Source organism: Rhamphochromis longiceps, linkage group LG8 (genome assembly GCF_057381845.1).
Source record: "Rhamphochromis longiceps isolate RC_006_pf linkage group LG8, R_longiceps_female_GT1.1, whole genome shotgun sequence".
NCBI lineage: Eukaryota > Metazoa > Chordata > Actinopteri > Cichliformes > Cichlidae > Rhamphochromis > Rhamphochromis longiceps.
Window position 1 is genome coordinate 10,324,922 of NC_140564.1, and position 23,467 is coordinate 10,348,388.

At 40.7% G+C, this 23,467-nt stretch overlaps 1 protein-coding gene across 3 annotated transcripts; it reads left to right on the forward strand.

Moving 5' to 3' along the window:
- Positions 1-1,330: 1,330 nt before the first annotated feature.
- On the forward strand, positions 1,331-21,610 carry sap30bp (SAP30 binding protein). Of its 3 annotated transcripts, none has more exons than XM_085415703.1 (10): positions 1,331-1,487; positions 3,029-3,138; positions 7,535-7,579; positions 11,371-11,410; positions 16,665-16,753; positions 19,253-19,344; positions 19,460-19,572; positions 19,648-19,757; positions 20,393-20,480; positions 20,874-21,610. In XM_085415703.1, exons 1-10 carry the CDS (start codon positions 1,346-1,348, stop codon positions 21,050-21,052), a joined length of 1,008 nt encoding a protein of 335 aa, XP_085271829.1. In that variant the 5' UTR covers positions 1,331-1,345; the 3' UTR covers positions 21,053-21,610. The 3 variants fall into 3 exon arrangements, with proteins under 3 accessions (XP_085271829.1, XP_085271830.1, XP_085271831.1); XM_085415704.1 differs by having other exon boundaries at positions 19,648-19,706; XM_085415705.1 differs by lacking the exon at positions 3,029-3,138 and having other exon boundaries at positions 1,366-1,487.
- The last annotated feature ends 1,857 nt before the right edge of the window (positions 21,611-23,467 follow it).

The window sequence follows — 23,467 nt, forward strand, 5'->3', positions numbered from 1 at the left end:
TTTCCACTTTTGAATTTCTTTGCTACATAGTATAGGACTCTTTTTTTAAAGGTTTCTTCAACCAAAATTTGAATGAAATTAAAATGCCCATATATTTTTTCAGTATCTGCAAAAATGGCCTGACCACATCACAGACGCCAAACCATTGTTCCACTTTGTAACGCGTCATTGCCAAGCAGCTGATTGTAAGAATTGTAAAATGGTGAATGGACTGCATTTTCTACTCTGAGCGCTCAAAGTACTTTTCACTACAAGAAGAAAATATTTAAATATTGCAGTTGTAAGAAAAATAGCCACTAATATCATAACCCTATTACACTAATAACTATTAAACTTTTTCTTCTAATTTATTCCAAGTTTGACTAGCATTTGTGATTTGAAATGATCCACAACCATTCTGTCAAGATACACAAATGTTTGTGTAAATTCATATGTTTATCTAGTGAACTTTTTAGGCTCACACAGTAAAAACTGACTGTTTCGATGTGATTTCAGTGTGATTACACATGAACCAGGTTGACGGATAATAAGACACACATGAATTCAATCCAGGTATTAAGGAAGGAAGGTAAAAGAACAGTGGAGGGAAGTAAAAACACAGCCCTGTGAGAAACTAACCTTCAAAATAAAATGCAAAGTGAACTTAAAGAATCAATACCTGTAAGTGAAACAATACCTAGAAATACCTGGTACAACAATAGAATGAACGCTGGACATAGATGTACAGTTACCATTGTGAAAATCTGAAGGGAAAAGTGTAGTTTGGGCAGAAAGTCGGAACTTATGGCAAATGGCATGGGATAATGAAACAAAAGGGAGACATTTATATAGGGTGCAAAACACAATAGAAGCTAAGAGGAGTAGCGGATTGCAGAGACGTGAGGAGGTTGTTATCAGTCGAATACGAACGGGCCACTGCTTTTTAAATGGTACTCTTTTTCGGATAGGGAAACATCCGACTGGGTTGTGTGATGGGTGCACTGATATGGAGACGGTTGAGCATGTACTCCTTAGTTGTAGGAAGTATGTAAGTCACAGGAGGGTGATGTGGGGTGAAATGAGTGGTGGAAGGGAACTTACATTTGAACAAGTGGTTAATAAGTTAAGTCATGGTGAAGGGAAAGTGGTGGTTTTTTGAGAAGTACTGGTCTCATCAAGAGGATCTGAGGATTCAGGAGTGACGGACGGTTAACAGCCAGGAGATGGCAGTAATGCAACAGTTTTGGATGCAAGCTGCCGTTAAACTTGACTGAAGAAGAAGAAGAAGAAGAAGAATGAACGCTGGCCAACAAAATGACTACATTTCCCAGTGGCAGACCAGTTCCTTCGGTGTGTTACCGTTTTGATGACGTCAATATTCTGCGACCCACCGTTTATGCGATACTACACAGAAATGGCGAGCGGTAAAAAGAGTACGCTGCTGTCGTCTTTAGCGGTCTATGGAGATGATTCGGAGCCCGACTCTGACCCTGAACAAGAAGAATCAGGTATATAAAAGTATTTAACTTCCTTTCATACGTTTAACGACTATGAAATACTTTGCTGTAGGTCCGCCAGCCTTACTGCGGAACTTCATGTAGGAGCTAACGTTAGCATGTAGCTAGTTAGACGATCTTCATGTTCATGTTGTTTTGTTCGTAAAACATAATATGCGCATATTTCGCTGGATGGTGTTTTTTTATTGAGAGAAACTGTTGCCAAACGGAAATTAACATGCGTCTTTAGTTAACGGAGGAGGGTGCGTTTTGTGTCAGGATACCGGGTTGTGTTCTTGACTCCGAGATAACCTTGTTCACTGGTGAGATAGGCCCTTACTCAATTCTCAAGTACGCGAGTCCGGACTTGCCGAGAGCACGAACACGGATTCGCGATTTGTACAATTGGAACACCAGCGTACTTGATGCTGTCACAGGTCCGGAGTTTTTACTGCCGTCCCTTTGCCTGTTTAAATCATAAGAACTGTCACTACACAGAGATGTGCTTCTGAATGTGGACGATGTGTCTTCTGCATGCAGTAATACAGTTCTGCTTGTGTTGAATGATGTAAACAAACAATCGATCTACGCTCTTCAAACATCAAAATTGATCATTTGATTTTTTTTTATGACACATCCTCTGCTCTTTGTAATTTAACGCAATCTTTCCGTTTTCGTATTTTGGATATGATTTTTGAGTACACCTTCGCAGTAGCAATCGACTCCAAAATAAAGCTACCGGAAATGTACAACTCTATATCCCAGTATATTTTCCCATAGTTGTGATCCACTGGCAGTTTTCATGTTGGCCTTATTATGTTTATTTCTCATATCGTCCTTTCTTAAAGAGCCAAAGCCTGTCTGTTGGCACACAGGGACCAAATATACTGATTTGTTTCTGGATTGCTGGATTATGACTTGTGACATAAGATCATTGTAATCCTAATTTTACTAACCCATATTTCAATTTGTTAATGGACAGAATAATTATCAGATTAATCTCAAATTAAGTAGTCATTAGCTACAGATGGATGTGCGTAATGTACTCCACTGGAAGCAACTACACCAGTAGTAAAACCGCTTTACATTAATAACCCATTGATAAAATATACATCAGTATAAGGGGACCTTTTTGTCCACTGAGCTCTTCTAATTTTAAAGCTTAAAGTAAATTTCTTGAGAGCGAGAGAAATATGACATGTGGTTGTTAGTTGGCACAGAAGCTTTCAGAGCAGGGATTCATGAGTAAGTGCCAATTTAGGGAGTCGGTAAAGTTTTCAGAGTATAGTGACCATTAGTGAGGTCCCAGTGTTGCTAAGCTTTAGTCTAGGCAATGAGGGCTAGAACAGACAATTTAAAACTGAGGACGAACTCTTTCTTTGGCTATTTCCTGTTGTCTCATAGGCTGGCTTACTTTGAGGTTTCAATAGTTAGAATGATATCACTCAAAATTAGTTATGTGTGAAATAAAAGAATGATTTTGCTGCCTAATTGATTTCTTTTACTTCTGTGTCTTTTTGACACCCCCCCCCCCCCCCATCTCGCATCAATAGGGGGGCGTGTAGGAAGCCTTGTATATCGCTATGATGAGGATGACCTGAACCAAACTGTGGGCCCAGAAGAAAAAGAGTCTGCAGATGAAGACAGCAGAGAAAACAACTCGGTCAGTTTTGAATTCTGAGCTTTCTAGATTTTATTTTTACTCATCAATCAGTTCCATTCCACTGATGTCTCTAGCTGACAGAAAAATAGTTCACGTGTTGTGTGCTCTCGGAGTATGTGGTGTGTTTTGAGACATTGAATCTTCACTGAGTACAGAGGGGTTTGGAAGGCTGATTGCTTGGTTGGATCTGCATCATAATCAGGATCTCCCCACTACAAAATCAGCATCACCAAAGTACTTTTTTTCCCTCTTTTCTTTAGTTTTACGTTCACATTATTTGATTTCTTATAAGCATAAGTGCAATCTTCAACATCCCCCAAAAGTTGATTCTGTTTATTTGGATGTAGCGTTTTCAGTGGGAGAAACGTTTCGTCACTTATCCAAGTGACTTCTTCAGTCTTGGCTGACTGCAGGTTTCAGTACATTTGCATAATGACTGAAACTAGCACGCCCGAAGGAGCAGTGGACTGGGAGATCAGTTCATTGATCATTAAGATGCAAATTCTCATGACCATTGATCAAAGACCACTAATCAATGACAAAATCTTCAACATCAAAAGGCTAACGGTTGGCTAAGACAAACCATGGTTCCTCCTTTGTTTGATGTTGAATGCCACATATGTAGTCTTATCCATGCTTGCTTTATGCTTGACCTGGGATTGCACGAATCCAATCTGTGGGTGGTCACTGACAGCCTGTCTGCCTGCAGAGAATGTTTGTGGTCAGATGGAGCCAGGGTTAAAAAAAGAAACTTGTAATACAACTGATCTTTGAGCTATCTTGTCCTGTTGTTGGTCTGTCAGCAAGCTTCAGAAAAGACCGAACTTTTAATGTACAAAGAGCTGAAGATTAACAGTGTTTAAAATCAATGAAGTGTCCACTGCAGGCGCTGTCTGTACTTTTACTGTTTTTACAATCTTAGATTTTTCCACGCTTCTCCTATTCCCGGTAATCTCTGCTGTCACACCCCTCCCTATTCACTTGTCAACCAATCAACATTCACATCCAGTGACGTGTATTTGGGATTTTGCGGTGGCAAGTTTGTGATGGGTGAAAACTTCCGTCTGTGCTCTGTCCAAAAGCAAACCAGAACGCAGACTGGCACATTTTTGGGACAATAAATTATGCTTTAGTTACTTGTTAGTTTTAGAGCTTATTCTTAAAGTGCTCCATTACAATGCTGTTTGTTTTCTCTGGCATCTTTGTGCAGATTACATTAGCTCACCAAAGTCACAATATAGACAATGTTGTTAGGCTGAGAGCGGGTGCAGAGCAGCCATACAGAGCCAAGAACATATACAAGCATTATTATGAGAGCGGGTATTAGTGCTTTACTTTTTTCCCCCTCCATACTATTGCTGTAGCCACCTTTGCAAATGTTTTAATTTGCATCAAACTTTAAATGAAACTGTAAATTTTTGAAGTGTTCTTTGGGCACACATGTATCACACTCTTAACAGGGCTTGCAAAATTTTTCCAGTCAGGCTACCAAAATCTATCTCTGCCCTGCCTGTCGGGCTATCATAGGAAGGAAAAATATATGTCGATGCTTTTGCATTCTTTCGAAAATGTAGCTGAGCAATTATGTCATTGGCATCGGTGAGCCACTGTCAATATGTGACACATTGAAATCGCGTTTGAATTTGCGCTTGTTTTTTGCTTTCACTTTGCGACCGCGTGAATGGTGTATAGAGAGCTTCAGCACTGATTGGTGAGTGACGATTAATTGCGCACCAATTCCTCTGACGTCGTCTTATCGGTGATTAGCTTACTATTCAGACATGACAAGTGAAATCTCTCGCAGCAAGCTTAAACATGTGAGAGGTTGATTGCGCAGAGAATCGCTGACCGTTATGTAAGTACGTGTGTAAAAGCAGCAGGATTTACGCCGGTGTTTTAGTTCTGCTCAGCCAAATAAGACAGGTCAGGGTGAAGAAGGGACTAGGGCTGGGCCATATTATACCGTTCACGATAATACCGGTATAATGTTAGGCAACGATAGGAAAATGAAATATCGCGATAGAATGGGAGTAAAACGCGCATGCGCAGTGCCTTTGTTTTCATACGCACATGGCCGGTCGTTGAGTGAAACAGATGAACCAGAATTGGTTTGTAAAAATGGTGCAACTTCAGTGATGTGGAACTGGTTTGGTGTTTGTCCGTCAGATACACAACAAAGCACATTTTTTTGCAGAACATGCAAGCGGCCGTTGTTATTGTCATATTTGTCGGACTAAGATGCTCTTAAATCTGGGAGTAATCTGGGTCCTAAGCTCCGTATGCTTCAGGTCAAACAACACTGCAGCATCACTTAGAGTTAAAAACTGTCTAAATTCTTTCATCTTTAATAAAACGATCAGCATTGCTGCTTTACCAGGTGTAACTATAAAGTTTAACTTCCAGGCATCCATGAAAACAAAAGTTATTACATTTAACGGAGTTAGAAGTTAGCAGGAAGCTAGCGGAAGTTAGCTCGCTAGTTTCGCTAGTTACCTAAGCATGATATAGCATGTTCTGACTGAGAGATTTCTGAAAAAAAATCAAACGTACAGCTCTGCTATCACTTCCAACATAAATGAAGACAGGAAACTAAACAGCAGTGACGTTTGTAGGGTTACTGAAGTTGGGCTAGCTGGTATATAATGATGTGCTACGTGATCGCTAGCGACACAGCTATGTTAGCATAACATAAGCAGTGAAGCTGGAGGACGAACACTAACACTTTTCCACTTATAAAAGTTAATGTGAAGGTTCTTCATGGTTAGAGACAAATGCAATCGCATGGCAGGATGCTGTAAACGGACCAAACTTCAGTCAGGAGAACAACTGAGATAATCCATCCACAATACGAGGTTAGTTATTAATATACTGCAACAACATGGGAATAGAGCAGCTGCAGAGAATTCAACATTAATGAATCAATGGTACAGAAGTGGAGGAAGCAAGAAGAATGAGTTTAATAAAGTTTGATTTATCTGACTGCTTTGTTTCGCTTAATGTGCCTTATAATCCTGTGCACCTTATGGTCCGAAAAATGTGTACTGCACACTGCAGTTTAATGTTGCAAAGCACCTCTTTTTAACTTCAGTGGATATTATACATGGTTATGCTCAGGATATGTCAGCCCATTTCTACTGGAAATGCCTTTGGTTAAACTTTCAGCAAGGAATTTGCATTTGCACTGTTACATTTTTATAAAGCTTTAATGTACATAAAAACCAGCTTCTTGTTTAAGTGAAAATAAATGGAAGGTTGTCTTTTTGCACTAGTAATGTTGTGGAGTTGTATTTTGTCTCGCATCAATTATATCGTCGGTTATATCGTTATCGCAAATTTTCAAATATATATCGTGATAAATATTTTTGGCCATATCGCCCTGCTCTAGAAGGGACAGCCAAAGAAAAGCCGACCACAAAACGGAAAAGTTATGACAAATCAGACAATGAGACAAAAAAAGCGCAGCTTTTTTGGTTTCATGGACAAAAGAATTTCTGTTGGAATATGACGAGCTAAATAACATGATGTTCTGCCAGGTGTGTTGTGAGTTTCATTCGATTTCTGAGTCGACAAGCGCCTTTGTTACTGGGACCAGTAATTTTAAGAAAGACCCCATCAGAACCCATGAGAAATGCAAGAAATGCATTATTGCTCAGTCTGCAGTATCTTTCCCGGAACAAACACCAATTGCAAAAACATACTAAAAATAAACCAAGCACAAGAAGAAGTCCTGAAAAATCTGTTTAGAACAGCGTGCTATGTTGCAAAGAGTGAACTACCACTGGCAAAATTTAGCAGTCTTTGCAAACTTCAAAAAGCAAATGGCCTCGATCTTGGTTCCACTTACCTCTGACCCGTGACTCCAGTGGAAATGTCATATTCAGGATCTGACACAGACTGATTCATGTCCTACACAGTTCTTACAAGTTCATAGAAATTTCTGTTCAATGAGAACCAAGTATTTGAGTTGATGATTGTAATTTTTATACAATGTTGTGATTTGTATTTTAACAATTTTTTGATTAATTTTTGTTTCTGTTACAATATTATACTTTAATGTATAATATTGTAACGGAAACAAAACATAAAAAAATTGCTCTCTTTTTTTTATTCGGGCTACCTAAATTTATTTTGGGCTACCAAAAACTGAAGAGTGCCGGCTCAAAGGGCTACCAGAGATTTTGAAATTTTGCGAGCCTTGCTTAAGTTGCTAGAAATCACAGTCAGCCTTACAACCTCCCAGAAATGCTTTATTTAAGGCCCACTTGTAGATGAAATAGTTGACTAATAGGTTTTCAGCCCAGTGCTGGCTGTTGGTCCTGCTGCTCGGCTCCCCATTATGGTCTCTTTTCCTTTTTGCCCCTTACAGTGTTAACCTTCTGCATTTTTGTTTTTATAGGAAGTGGACGAATCTGACGAGGGGAGGGACGCAGATGACTTTGAGGTATTTGAACACTGTGGGATTGATTAGATTTAGTGATTAAGCCTGATTAGTTTGTCATTCTGTTTTGTGACTAACCTGAAGCACAGCGATGGCGGCCACAACATGCAGCGATAGAGCATATTCACTAGATGGTGCTGTGGGTTCATGGATTTGAAGTACGCTATGAGTCACTGATGCATCTTCATGTGTGGCTTAAAGTGAAGAGGCGAACCAGCCGTGTTGATTCTGTAAAGCACACTACTTGGACCTTCACACCATACTAACCACACCCTTTGTATGTGTTTTCAAACTGTATGAGCCAGACGGTGTGCCAGCTTCCTGCTGCACTGTTTGGCAGGATGTATAGCTTGACTGAGGCTTTGATTTACAACATTTCTGTGATGGCTGTCTGAGGGGATTTTGTGAGTTTTGCCTGTTGGTTATGCCACATCATGAAGTGATGGCAATGAAAGGACATTGCAGTATGGTAATGATAACTGTGGTTCATGATGTGGTTTCTCAGTGCTGCGTGTATCAACATGTAGAGCTTTATTGCCATGGAAGAGAAACATTTCCAGGAAAGTTAATGAAACATATTCTGTGTACTTTGTAGGGAAATACTTCACTTTCTTCTGTTGGGATGTGGTGCAAAATGAAAATTAAAAAAACAATTTGCAGCTCTCGTTAACCCGTATTTTATTCACTATAGAACATAAGAATCCTATTCACACCATAAATGAAGACTGAGACCACCTCCTCCAAAGGGTCTCAGTGCAGTCGATTTGTTTTACTAGCGTGATTACCATGTTCACATCTGCACAAGTGAACTGAGGTAAGGCAGAAGAAAACCAGTTTGATTTAAATGGAATAAACCTTCAGAGAGATTACAATGAATATCTGATCATTTAAAGTATATTCATATAATCTGGAGAATGTCTGTGTGCAAAGGACAGTTTTTATTTTACAAAGCATCCCAACTACTTTGGAAACGTGCCCATGTGTTTAGTAGTGTTATTTAAACCTGCTGCAAATACCTTTTGTGAGCAGTTGCATTAAAAACAGAGGTTGTCGTGTAATTTTGGCTACGTTGGGAGAGAGAGTTTAAAGCCTCGATGTGTTTTCTTGCTTTTGTTACCATCACTAAGATATTGTTATAAAGCAATAGGATACTACTCATTTTGGTTTTGCTAGAAATTCTGCGGTGAAATCTAGCAGCAGTGTAGTTTGCATAAGCAGATGTTTTGGGATCCTCACCTTCTAGTACCATCTGGTGAAAAAGTCAGTTTTGTTTTTATGTGGTGTGACCAATTTATTTCATTTACACATTTTTTAACCACTATCTCGACTATAATTCTCATTCTGTTACCCAAAATCTATGTGGTTTTATAAATCCAGGCAATTCTCTCCAGTGTTTCGTTTTTCCCAGTTTAACATGCTAACAAGTAGCACTAAGGTGTTAAGTGTTCCTTCGAGGCTAATGATCCTGGAGCTTGAACACTAAGGAAGGAGAAAAGCACTTGGCTAGAAAGGATGTGCAGCAGGTTAGGGTGATCAAGGATACCGATGGAAATGTCATAAACAAAAGAAGAGAGTGTATTGAGAAGGTGAAAAGAGTACTTTGAGGATCTCATGAATGAAAAAAATGAGAGAGCAGATGGAGGACAGTTAGTGAATCAAGGTGTGCAGAGGATTAGCAAGGAGGAGGTGAGGCCAGATACGAAGGGTCGAAAAGAGGTTGGCCCAGAAAAACGCTCTGAAGATAATGAACCATACCAGGAGTTGTTGAAGCTAGATTAAGGAGAGACGTGACAATCAGTCAGCAGCATTATGGCTTTTTTGCACTGCAGATGCAATGTTTCCTTCTGAGAGTGTTAAGAGTACAGATCAGAAGGAGCCTCACTGTCTTTGTAGGTCTAAATGGTGGTGTTTGAAGAGAGAAACTGTGATACTGCATGTAAAAGTGGAAGGGAAGTGAGGGTGGTGCACGACATGTATGAGCAAGAAAGATGACAGATGAGCAGGTTTAAGAGAGCTGGAGGTACACTCTCAAGAGAAGAGGAATATTTTGGACAGAAGAATAACAGCAAGAGTAATGGGGAAGGTTTGAGATGGTGAGCTGTGTGGTTTGGACACAGTGACGCTGAAAAAAGAACCACAGAGATCATTCATGAATGTAGTGAAAGAAAGTTATGTGACACAAAAAGGATGCTGGTAATAGGATGAGATGGAGGCAGATGATCCACTGTTTCATCTTCTCAAGGGAGCAGCCCAAAGGAGAGGGAAACAAAATAGTAGTAATAATAGTAATAATATTCCTGATATTGTAGCAGTGCTGAATGAGTCTGTTATAAGAGGGCAGCCCACATGCTAAAATGCTGCTGCTGCAGAGGCCTGAGTTCAAATCCACTTGGATACCATTTTCTGTGGATCTTCCACACACAGAACTGTTCCTGGTGAGAAACAGACTGAACCTCATGTTCAGTGGAGTGCTCCTTTTAACGAGGAAGCATATCGCTTTGTTTATACAGCTGATACAATTAAAGCAATCCGGTCAGTCTTAAATCGTTTTTTCCCAGTTTGCTGGATGTATACAAAACGCTAACAGCTGATATTTCATACAGCTGTCTCACAGAAATCCCATCAAGAAAGAAGAAAATGTAGAATTAGAAGTAACCCCCTTATGGTGTATTCAACACCATATTCTGTTATTATAATAATGTAGCATTGGCCTTTATTACACTGTTTCCAGTAATTAAAACTTAAATGAGTAGATACGTGATCAGCGTCCCTCCAGTGAATAATCTTTTGGTATATGTGTGGTTACAAGTCCGTGTTTACTCATGCTAGACAGATGGCTTGACGATGTGCACAGTTAGCTGAAATTAGAAGGGCCTGTTGTTGATCTGAAAGGGTGGTAATATTTTTGGTGTGGCCTTGTGAGACGGCTAAATTTATATTCTCTGTACAAAAGTCCTCAAAAGCTGCTTACTGTGACCTTACTGTGAGGGCGAGCTAAAAGGGGAAGCCGTGCCAACTGGAGGATCAGTGAAGTGATGAGTGTTTTTTTTGTTTTTTGTTTGTTTGTTTGTTTTTTAAATTAATTCGTTTAATTTTAAGCTCTGTATCAAATAGTCTAATTTTTTTTTGCTGGGGTTCTTTGCTGTATTTACATGTCTTTCTGCCGTCCTCCCTCCTCCACCACCACCTTGTGATTTGGCCCACTTCAGGACAGTTCTTTGATGTGCCCGTGCAGTTGCTAGGTGACGGCATGATTCCTGTGAATAACAGCGCTGTTCTTTTGTGCTGAACCTGTGTTATGCCCACAATGCTGGCACAATAGGCGGCATATTTTAAGGGCTGTACAAGACTCCTCCTCCTGCTGAGCCAAGTCGTTCTCTGGAATCTTCTCTAAGATTTACAGTTCAGGCTTCTGTTACTGCTAAGAAACTGCTCTGTAGTGTGTGAAGTCTGCTTCTGGGTTCTGTGATTTTTAGGTTTCAGGTATACAGAGAATGAGCTTTTGTCTTTAGCTCTCTCTTTTTCACCTGTACAGTTTTCCAATTTCATTGTACCATTGTACTATGTATGACTGTGCAATGACAATAAAGAGTTATCTAATTATCTAACACCTTTGATTAGATCATTCATCTCACCAACTAAACCCTAGCAGGAATCATGGTCTCATAATATCTATGACTGATGCTGCGTTTATTTCCCACCATCGAGCACTAATGATAAAAAGAGGCCTAAATGTCCCCTGTTTTTTCATTTTTCTGTCCTCCCACTCTCACCCCTTTTCTTGTGATTTCTAGATCTCAGAAGCAGAAAAAAAGGACCCCAAGGAGCTAGTTGGTGAGTATACGCATGAACTCGCACGTGCTCACGCAGAATATAGAGCAGCAATTAAAGGATTAAAGTAATCCTTGTGCTCAGTCTTTAACTTTGAACAATAAACTGACCCTACACAGAAGTATTAGCCCAAGCCTGTGATATATTCCCCACTGTTGTCCACAAGCTCTTAAAATGGACTTGATTTAATATTTAAAAAAAAAAAAAAAAAAAAAAATATATATATATATATATATATATATATATATATATATATATATATATATTTATTTATTTATTTTTTTTAAATTTTTAATTTTTTTTAATTTTAGTGGAACCCGACTTAAAAATTAATTTCTTCCCAAGGGTCTTTCGTAAGTCGCAAATTTTCGTAAGTCGAAGCACCCATTGCACGTTTTGAGTGAGGCGATGCTGATTGATAGGCTAATTGCTAACTAGAACCACAATGCGTCGTTCAAGTGGAACAGCGAAGCGCAAGTGCGGAAGCCAAGGGGTTGTCACATGATTCGGAAGGCATTGTGGGCATTGTAGGCTTGGCTGAGCCAATCAGAGCCAGCGGTTTCGTTACTCGGGCATTTTGCCGTAACACGGGCAGAAATATTGCCGTTCAGTGCCTTCGTAACTTGAATTTTTCGTGAAACGGGGTATTCGTAAGTCAGGGTTCCACTGTATATACAGGGTGGGCCATTTATATGGATACACCGTAATAACATGGGAATGGTTGGTGATATTTAAGTCCTGTTTGTGGCACATTAGTATATGTGAGGGGGAAAACTCCTCAAGATGGGTGGTGACCATGGTGGCCATTTAGAAGTTGGCCATCTTGGATACAACTTTTGTTTTTTCAATAGGAAGAGGGCCATGTGACACATCAAACTTATTGGTACTGTCACAAGAAAAAACAATGGTGTGCTTGGTTTCAACGTAACTTTATTCTTTCATGAGTTATTTACAAGTTTCTCTTTGTTCACAGCCATTAACATGTCGAAGAGGTTAACATGTGAGGAGCGGATCGAAATTGTGTTGATATCTGGTGAACGCAGTAACCGGGTCATTGCAGCAGATTTCAATGCAAGACACCCTACGAGACCACCCATCTCCCATGCTACAGTTAGCAAACTGCTCGCTAAGTTTCGTGAAACTGGTTCAGTGTTGGATTTGCCAAAATGTGGACGCAAGAAAACTGTCACTAATGAAGAAACATCAGTGGCTGTCCTAGCTTCATTCAGCAAGAGCCCACAGCGTAGCACTCGCCGCATGTCACTGGAGACTGGCATTAGTCGAACATCCCTTCGGCGGATATTAGCTACTCACAAATGGCACCCTTAGAAACTCCAGCTACTGCAGCATCTCAACGAGGATGACCCAGATCGGCGCACAGAATTTGCAGAATGGGCAAAACAAAAATTGGAACAGGACCCTCAGTTCACACAGAAGATTTTGTTCAGTGATGAGGCAAACTTTTATGTGAATGGTGAAGTTAACAAACAAAACCACTGCTATTGGTCTGACACTAACCCACATTGGATGGATCCCTCCAAGACTGTTGGAACAACAAAAGTGATGGGTTCGACATGTTAATGGCTGTGAACAAAGAGAAACTTGTAAATAACTCATGAAAGAATAAAGTTACATTGAAACCAAGCACACCATTCCTTTTCTTGTGACAGTACCAATAAGTTTGATGTGTCACATGGCCCTCTTCCTATTGAAAAAAACAAAAGTTGTATCCAAGATGGCTCTGAGACTTTGCAGCGACATCAGCGGCCACCTTTGAACTCGTAACTATGTAACTGACTGTAAAGATGAATGAATGAATGTAAAGATGCAGACAAGACCAGGAGGCATTCATTGCAGTGAAATGTGGATGGCTATAATTATACTCCAGTACATTAGCCAAACTTTGTAGAGAAATACAGTTTTAACATAAACTGTATTTGAAATACAGTTTATGTTAAAACTGTCCAATATCCAGTGACTGAGTGATTATAAAGATGGTTTTCCAACAACAGCCTTGTTGCTTTGCTGGTTAGCCACATAGAGCTGAGATGGTTATTGCCTGGTTAAAGTTGTAATCTTTAATAGTTTAGTTTTATCCTTAATGAAGCCCACCTGAAATGAATTTAAAAAGATGTGATGATATATAGATGGCTGCTACGATCATCCAGGAGGTACTAAATTGCATTCGATTTACGTTAGAGCTTGATATCTTTGCAGAAAACCTGTGATTCTTTAGCTGAATGTAATCCCCGGGAAATCCACAGTTTGCCTTTTTTAGTCAGGTGTAAAAAATATCTTTAAAAAAAAAAAAAAAACAATTGTTGTAGAAAATTACACCTTCTGGAAAAAGTACAGTATATATTCTGACTTATCCTTTGTAGAACCTAATAGCACTCAAAGCTGAGTGCCTCAGACATGGCTGTAATTATTTGCTTAAAAGGATAATAATACATTTGTTGAATTTCTTTCAAAAATATGTGAAAGAATCAGATTTTTTAGCAATGCCAGCTGGGTGTTGGCACAGTAGGTGTATGAATCACTACCTAGACCTAGTTGACTTATTCAAGCCTCTTTGTCCACTGACTAATAAATGAAGGACTAACAAGGACCTGGCAGTGGTTAGTGAGTAATGACTGATCTGTACAGGTGTGTAAGGAAACATCAAATCAGGCAGGATATGAGTGATACAGGGAGTGGCGTTTTATACACCAACCTCTTAGACTGTAAACCTCTGGCACTGACCGTCTCTCTCTGCTGTTGGTTAATGCAGCCCCCAGCTGGATGCGGATGATGGCACAGATTAGGCAGTGCGACACCCATTCGACATGTGGTAATGCATTGCCACGAGGGTAGACAACTCATAATTACAATTAAAATTATGTGATTTCTCATGGATTAAATGTTTTATTTTGAAAGAATGTCTCGCAGAAAACGAGTGTGAGAAGAGTTGTGTAACATATGTTTATAAAATGGATGAAACTCATTTTAAAAGGTGTCAGCACATCTCACTGTGTAATATCTGCCATCACTCTCCACGAGAGGAATGGCCTCTGCTCACAAATAATTTCCCGCTACCGTCACCTCTTCCAAACTTCTAGCCTGGCTCAGGCATAAAAACAAGTCCCAGAGGAAAAGGAGATGCACTAGCGCGATTTTAAAGCTTTCAAAGCAGTTGCTATTGCCACGAGTGTACTGTAGTGTCAGTGTGACTCATAGCCTGAGCCCGGACCCTTGGCATTCCTGCAGTGGAGCTCGGCTCCTCCGTCTTGTCTGTCAGTAAATGTCACAGAGCATCTGGCTAAAAGCCTTCTGTCAGCAAGCTGAAGATGGCTCTTTGTCTGTTTACTGAAGGGACGGACATTGTCTGCCTTTCCCAGAAAAAAACCCCCAGGGCACAGACTTTGACTTTCTGTCTGTTTTTAGGAAGACAGATGGTGATTTAGAAACAGAATATAATCTTTTCTCTGTCTGTTTATTACTCTCAGATTCTTCCTGTTGTTTGAGAATATTCCTTCCCATGCTGAGCTGAATAATTAGCAGGGATTTATTTATTTTTGTATTTATTACACAGGCTGTGATTTATTCACACTCACACTGCTACTACCATCCGACGCACTTTAGTGTTTAGAGTTTGTACAAGGGCACAAAATTGTGAAGTAAATCTCAGGTTGTTTTAAGTGGATTAGCAGGCTTCCACACTGTTAAACCTTGTTGCAGCAGCACTGTTAGACAGTGTTTGCAAGTCTTTGTGTAGAGAGAGTTTTGTAAAATACCAAGCTACCACCTAATGCCTCTGAGTCATCGGACTTGCCTTGTCAGGTTTTTATTGTTTGGTGCTACAGAAGTTTTCTGTCTCTAATAACTGAGGTTTAGTGCCACAGACTATTTACACAAGACCAGTTCATATTCACGTAACTGAATATCTCTGTATATCTCTATATATCTCTAAACTAGTTCACATCTTAGGCATGCGTATGAACCTATGCACATGCATGCTCAGCTTTACTTTTGTGTCTAGCCAACAGAGGGAACGCCCTGCCCCTCCTTTACTCCAACGGGGGAGGTTAACTATAACCATATCAGTTATCCAACAAAAGGGAAAGAGAGGTGCTCCGCCTCTTAGTCTTCTGACATGCGGGCAATCGGTGCACCAAAACAGTATAGACATGTGCGCCTCTGTGGACCCATATGATCATGATCAGCAGGCTGATGAAGATAGAAAATGATTAGCATCGTGTCTGCACACGAGCAGAGTTCAGCTCTGGCACATGTTGCTTAACTGTGTTGCAGTAATGTTTCTGCTCACATAGAGCCAAGATGATGCAGTCTCCATTATTTCCAAACACAGGTTTTCCACTTTGCCTAAGTCCATTTTAAATGATGGCTTGCTAAGAGAATTGTCTATTTTTAATCCTGTAACACCTGAAGGGGAGCTCAGGTTTGGTTTTTGGTCTTGTGTCAGGAATTTGAATATATACTCTGATAAATGACTTTGGGTCTAACGGGATTTTTTCCCTTATGTTCCCTGATTGAAAGCTGGGTGGGATGTTTTCTTTTGAATTGAATAAAAACATTAAATATAAGAATAAAAGTAATTGGGTTGTGCGTATGTGATGATGGGATTTTGCTCTGCTCTGTAAGCTAAAGTGTGAAACAAGACACAGTAAGCACGTTCTTTTTGGTCTTTTCATGTCCAGTCAGGTTCTTACTTGTCAGTGTTCTTCATAGAGCTTCAGCAGACACGAGTTCCTCCATCTGCACATACATGCACACTTGCAGCATCTACTCACCGAAGTACTGACAGCTCTAAATGACTGTGTCTGTGTGATTAAGAGTTAGTGACACAGAAGAATGCCTGGCCTGCAGTCAGAGAGAGCAGAGGGAGACAAGTCGAGCAAAACAAAGGAGACGAAAGGAGTCTGCCTTCTCTATACAAGCCCCAACAGCAGCCACTCCCTGCCTGGGACATGCTCTCTTCATACCACACTGCCCTGTAAAACTTACTGGCACACACTTAGGAGTAAGATGAACACAAGGGTGCTCAGGAATTCTCCAGTAATACTTTGACGCACATTAATCGAGTTTCTTCTCCAATTTATGTCCGTATTCCACCACCACCTCTCCAATTTCTCATTTGGTGGATGTACTTCTACATTTTAGCCGTCTAACGTAGCTAATCCTGCATGTAAAGACACGCAGGGAAAAGCCACAGAGGTGAAAGCACATTAGGCTTATGTTTATTTTTCTTTCCTTCCAGCTCTGTTTTCAGAAAAGGTGAGAAACATGTCACCTGACGAGATCAAGATCCCCTCCGAACCCCCCGGACGCTGCTCCAGCCATCTACAGGTACCCAACACCACTGCTAAACGTTCTCTTAACCACATACATTTCACTTGCAGCACACGCTTTAATGCTGTTGTATCATGCAAGCAGCTTGAGTAACACCACTTAGGCCACAGTTATGCCTGCTAATCAGATTGGGGGGGGTGGTTAAAGCTGGGGTTTGGGGTTTTATAAGGGCTTGATTGAATAATCTGGGGTTTTGTAGACTTGTTTATGTGCTGGATAACTACTTTCCAGGTAGTAAATTCATCCTCCTAAAAGAACTTGTCATTAGCTTAAAAAAGAAGAAATTGGTTCCATGGGGGGAGAAAACAGTCTGCGCTCACAGCCTTGGCATAAGATCAGATTTAGAAACCAAGACTTGAAACGCTAAAGGTTCGAAGCTGCCTCATCCACACACGAAACATATGGGATATTTATGCACTGAAAATAACCTCCTGTTGACACCAAGCGACTCATTTAGCTTTCACTTGTTCCCTCTCGGGTTAGAAATACATTCTGGTGGCGACATAAATCCTGAGGCGCACCCCTGTAATTAAACCGGCACACAGTGTCATCCTCAGTCTGCTCAGCATCACCGCCGCTGATTTCTTTTCGTTGCTTTGCATTTTCGGCGCTTCCAGCTTCAGTCAGTTAGGTTTGTCTTCTGAGGAGCAAAGGCAGGTCAGGACATACAGCTGACTTAGTAAGTGAACAGCTCAGCAGTATCCCCTCTGGGCTGACACTCCCCCACCTATCAGACGAACAACTAATGATTCACCTTCACCATAACAGCCTGGATATCCCTGCCCTCTGGGCTCAGAGGAGCTGCAGCACATGTACTCTCACAGTATGGCTTAATTGGATTTCGCAAATATTCTGTTTTTCCTGTCAATTCACCAGCGCTGGAATGTAGCCACTTTGTGAACTGTTTCCAAATGCCTTTTGCAATCATACCGCGACCTTGAGATTAGAGCAGATTAGAGCGATCCACTGGCTGCCAACTCACTGAGCTCAGTCTGAAACTCGGATATCTCTGGAAAAGATTTGTGTTTTAGGAAAAGCTGACCACAATATCTGTTTTTATTTTTTATAAGTCTGCATTTGACAAAATTTTGCTGCTGGAAATTCAAGTGAAACCTTCTGAGGGAGAGGCAGGAAGTGTCCAGACTGGTCCAAAGCAGAGCAGCAGAATCACTATCATGTGTTAGCCTAATAAAAAAACAACAACAAAAAAAAACACTTGCAACAGCTCCAATAGTTTTATCAGTCACCAGTAGGTTTGTTGGGGCTTTACATCAGTGTAAAGTAGATATTTGACTATTGTACCTGTTATAGAGAGTGTGTCAAATTGGAAGACTTGTAAAGATGTGTTTTCTTTTGTAGTTTAAAAGTTAAAATGTGACAACATGGTGTAGACAGTCTGCAGCAAGTGTCACTCACAGTTTCCTCTTGTGCATTTTTGGCTACTTCTTTAATAAAAAGAGAAATAACATCACTGCCAGTGAGTGCTTAAATGCTGACAGTCGTCAGCTATACTTGTATAGGTTATCTCATAGGATCTACATGCATCAGTGCAGAAGTATAAATGAAGCTTCTAATGTCATTTGTCCAACCAAAGTGGTACAACACCTAAGGGTTGCTCTCTAACAAATGCATAACTTGTAATTACAATTTAAGTGGGGCATACAGTTACTTTAAGGGTGCAGAGTGTTCATAGTGACAATGCTGTGAGCATGTTTGTTTTTGCATTTTCTGTGGGAGTTTATAGGGATGGACTCATCCTGGAACAAACTGCATATTTTGGTGCTGATCTATTCGCGACATGCTCGCTGCTGGCCTTCAGCCATTAACCTTGTTTATTTCACTGTTTATTGACATCCTATTTGTGGTTTTACATGTGGCAGAGGGATGCTTATTGAACCTTGAAAGTAAATATAATTCATTATAGTCCAGATATGTTTAATATTAGTGTGCTTGTTAATCTCAAGAATCCACACAAGATATTTTAATTAAGTCGGGGATTTATTGTGCACATTTAAAGAGTTTACTTGAGGAAGGTCAGAAAGTGCGTCTTCAAAAATAATTTTTTGTAGTTGTTTACATCAAATTATCCAGCCAATAGGGATGGCTTATTAGAAAACACTAATATTAGAAGCACAGGAATTCGTTTTGTTGCTGTTAACACAGTAACAGTGGACCTAGACATGTAGTGATGATAGAGATACCTCTATGGATGAACAAGAGCACTATCCTCTTATTTCTTCTTTTTCTATATTAAGACCTCATGCATCACTGTGGATCTGGGTACATGTGCCAGCTCTATGTGGTTTAGTTGAACGTGGATGTGAAATATTTCTCCGCAAATTCAGGAAACTCATCTACAGTAACTCCATTCCTGGTATAAACATGTTGTTTATTTCCTAAGTGACACTGCATTGTGACACAAGTGAAGTGAATTGTAACAGCGGCGTGTGTGTGTGTGTGTTCTCTTCCTTCACCAGTTTGTTTGTTTTGTAACAGGAGAAGATTCACAAGCTGTATGAGAGGAAGCTCCATGGAGATTTTGACACAAACGCCCATATCCAGCAAAAGAAGGAATTTAGAAACCCAAGGTATGCAGCTCAGCTGGAGAATGCACCCACACCGTCAAACGCACACATGGGCTGTCAGCTACACGTGACAGCAGATGTACTGTTTGACTCTTATGAAGCTCCTCTTTGTTTTCAGTATTTACGAGAAGCTCATTCAGTTCTGCGCCATAGATGAACTGGGAACCAACTACCCAAAAGATATGTTCGATCCTCATGCCTGGTCGGAAGACTCTTACTATGAAGCTCTCGGTAAGTCTTTTTATTTTCGCTTACTTGTTCTTTGTGATTTCATATCAGCGCTCATAATTGCTTTTAATCCTCCAGCCAAAGCTCAGAAGGTGGAGATGGACAAACTGGAGAAAGCCAAGAAGGAACGGACCAAGGTGAGCCTAACGACAAAGAAGAGTGGATTACTCTGTCAGTCTGCATCAGGGGCAAGTCTCCACCAGCTGTACTTCATTTCTACTTTACCTCCATCTGACACACAGAAATCAATGTTGCCAAGTTGAGCTCTCGTAACAGCAGCTCGGGCCCAGCCCAGGGCAGATGTACTTGTCGGCTTCACCCATTCTGGGTTGCTACATAAAAACCAACTGCTCCCCCCACCCCCCCAGTATGTCTTTCTTTGCTATGGATTCTTTTGACTTTATGCTGGGCATCATTTCAGACAGCTAAATGCTGGGGGTGATGGGAGTTTCCAAGGACAATGTTGTTTAAAAATATAGTGATACCTGCTGCCATCAGCAGCATCATTCCTGCTGTTGCACTGAGCTGGACTTGAATGAACATGTAGAGCACAGCAGCTATTCTGCCTGATGTGAAATGAACTCACTGTTATGTAGCTACAGTATTCAAGCTAAGAGACATCAGAGCTGTTCACAGTATTTGTAGTTGTGCAAAATGCTTCGCTTACATATTATTGTAACCTCTGCTGTAGATTCTTAAGTTGAGCTTTTCAGTGACTGCGGTCAAGTTGTTTTTTTAAACAATAATAAATCAAACAATTTAAACCAGTGTTTTAATATATGTGTGTGTGTGTGTGTGTGTGTGTGTTGTTGTTTTTTTCCAGATTGAGTTTGTCACGGGGACTAAGAAGGGCACCAACCCCTCCAGCACAGCAGCCTCCACCACCAGCAACACCACAACTACATCCACAGGTAAAGCACTGCAACATCTGCTAGCTTCAGCTGCTCCAGTAGTCGTGTGATCAGATTGGACCTCAGGTGTACACGAACAAATGAGGCTATTGGGTTAGTGAGGTACAGTCCAAAAATCTTAAGCCACTTCTTATTTGTTTCTATTTTGCTTCCAAGAAGCTGGCTCTTCTTTTTCTTTGTGCTTTTTCAGGCTTTTTTTGTTTGGTAAGCCATTGTTACAGATAACAGACACAGTAGCAAATAAACAATTTTAAAATTAATATCATTTTTAAACGCTTTGTTGCTAGCAGGCGGTCACAAAAATGAGATGAATGATGCATCCTGCCAATCGGTTAATCCAGAAAACACAGACCTGCTCTTACTGACTCCTCCCCTGTGTTTACTATGTCACAGATGCCCAGAAGAGGAAAAGTAAGTGGGACTCTGCACTCCCTGTGACCCTGGCCCAGCCCACCCTCATCACAACCACAGCCACGCTGCCCGCCGTCGTCTCTGTGACAACAACAGCAAGCGGTACCAAGACCACCGTCATCTCCGCAGTGGGTACCATCTTAAAGAAAGCAAAGCAGTGAGGATGATGAACGGGCTGCAGCGTGACCGACGGCCTGTATTGTGCTGCAGCCGTTATATGTGTGAAAAGTGATGGACACATTTTCAGAACCAGCCCACAAATTCTTTCTGCTCCTCGTGGACTCACAAAGACTAAAAACTGCCTTCTATCTCTGGGATTGTATCTGCAATTATGGCATCACAAAGCCAAACTGACCGCGGGGACAATACTCCTCTGTAAATCTGATGCATGCAGATCTTTCTAAACAAGCGACTATGTCATTGTGCTTTTTTCTTTTTCTTTATCTGATGGCAACATTTGTTTATTTAAGACAGGAAATTGTTGAAACTGTAAAAGGGTCCCTCACAGAACAGATGTAGTTAAAATGTCTGAAGTTTATTTTTCTATACATAGTTGTGGTACAGTATTTTCATGCCTGCTGTAGCACTCGATTGTAATCGTTCTTCTGTAGCACAGTGAATGACTCTGAGCTGAGATGTTTGTTTTTTTGTTTTTTTTTTACTCTTGTACGTATGTATTGATAAGAAGGTGAATAAATGGATGAGATGTTGCCTTTTCACTTGGTTTCTCGTCATTTGCGCAAACTGTGATCACTCAGTCCTCTGTCATTTCACATATGGCTGCTTCTAGGAGAGCGTTACGTCTTTGTGCTTTGAAAGGACGCTCCGTGGTTATCCAGGAACAAGCTCTTATTGACTGCACACATTGGCCTGAATCTGGACTGAAGACTCTCTCTGGCTTTCGTGCAGATGCCGCCAACACATTCAAACAGTTTCTATCTTTCAGGGCGAAGCATCTGCGTTCCAGGTGAGGTTATGCTCACTCTAACCTCACACTCCTCATCTGACTTCTCTAGAAAGGGGAGTGTCAAGACATTTATGTGATTATGAGGTACTGTAGTGGGTTAAAGCTGGCAAGAATCAGCAGGCTCTGAATTTTAAAGCAGCAGCACGTCCCATTGAGTTATTTTTAAAAGCTGCACATAGTTTTTCATAACCTTTCATACTTGGAAGGTGGGTGCAGTCCTTTAACTTGCCTAACTAAATATCTGAAATATGCAAAAGTAAATGTCTTCCTTGTTTTCCGGTTGTTTATCAGAACCTCACCCTGCGATCCCAGTCATGATGTTGTCGTATAATCATCCATGATGGCCTGCAATTAGACTGATGTAAATATACCGTGCACAGCTTTGCGATTAACTTTATACTTTGTCCTCAATCACAAGCTGACTTCCTAAATTGGCTCTCACTCATTAAACCTTTGGTATTAGAGGCTGGAGAAGACTCTGCGTTCTGAATCTGAGCTGTCGGTGCGACTCCTGAGGGAGGTTTAAAGTGCAGATTATGGTTTAGCACTGACTCATTTATGACATTCAGTTGAATCATACCCACATTTGGCCACAAGCCTCTATAGAAGTCATGCATTTGGTAGAGTTGCATGTTCGTGTTCTTATTGCATCTCAACATGTTTTTGCAGAGCCTGGAATGCAAATGAATGGCTGAAGACTGCTGGTGGCACAACTGTGATTTCTCCAAGCTTCAGTGATTTAGGATAGAGGAAATACAATTAGAGCCAGACTGGAGCTGATTGGATAGTTGTTTTATCACGTTTGGCTGATGTTATCTGACTTGAAAGCTTATAACTTGAGCCCTGTGCTTTGGCGGGGCCTGCCCTGTAGTGCTCTGTTTGTCCCATAGTCATGCCTTGCAGGTTCCTGGGAGCACCTGGCAAGTCCTCCCTGAGCATTTAATAGCTGGAAGTTGCAGTCTTAGATCTCTCCATTGACTCAGCGTTATGCTATTTGCTTCATGGGCTTTACTTCAGCTTTTACAGTTTACACCACCAGACTTGATACATTTAATATTCAAACAGTCATCCAACTGCTAAAACCCTGATAACACTGGTAGAATTTGGACAGTGAAAAGTTAAAGGCCCCTTTTTCCTGAAAACTGTCACATTAATTCAGCCATCTAGAAGTTAAAATATACATATGAAAATGGGCATGTATATACAGTGGGGCAAAAAAGTATTTAGTTCCCCCACCTAAAATGATGACAGAGGTCAGTAATTTGCACCAGAGGTACACTTCAACTGTGAGAGACAGAATGTGAAAAAGAAATCCATGAATCCACATGGTAGGATTTGTAAAGAATTTATTCGTAAATTAGGGTGGAAAATAAGTATTTGGTCACCTCAAACAAGGAAAATCTCTGGCTCTCACAGACCTGTAACGTCTTCTGTAAGACGCTTTTCTGTCCCCCACTTGTTACCTGTATGAATGGCACCTGTTTGAACTCATCATCTGTATAAAAGACACCTGTCCACAGCCTCAAACAGTCAGACTCCAAACTCCGCCATGGCCAAGACCAAAGAGCTTTCGAAGGACACCAGGAAAAGTATTGCAGACCTGCACCAG

Coding starts and splice junctions, on each gene's coding strand:
- sap30bp (XM_085415703.1), top strand. CDS start 1,346: ATGACGTCAATATTCTGCGACCCACCGTTTATGCGATACTACACAGAA. Junction 1,488..3,028: donor CCCTGAACAAGAAGAATCAG/GTATATAAAAGT, acceptor TCGCATCAATAG/GGGGGCGTGTAGGAAGCCTT. Junction 7,580..11,370: donor GGGACGCAGATGACTTTGAG/GTATTTGAACAC, acceptor TGTGATTTCTAG/ATCTCAGAAGCAGAAAAAAA.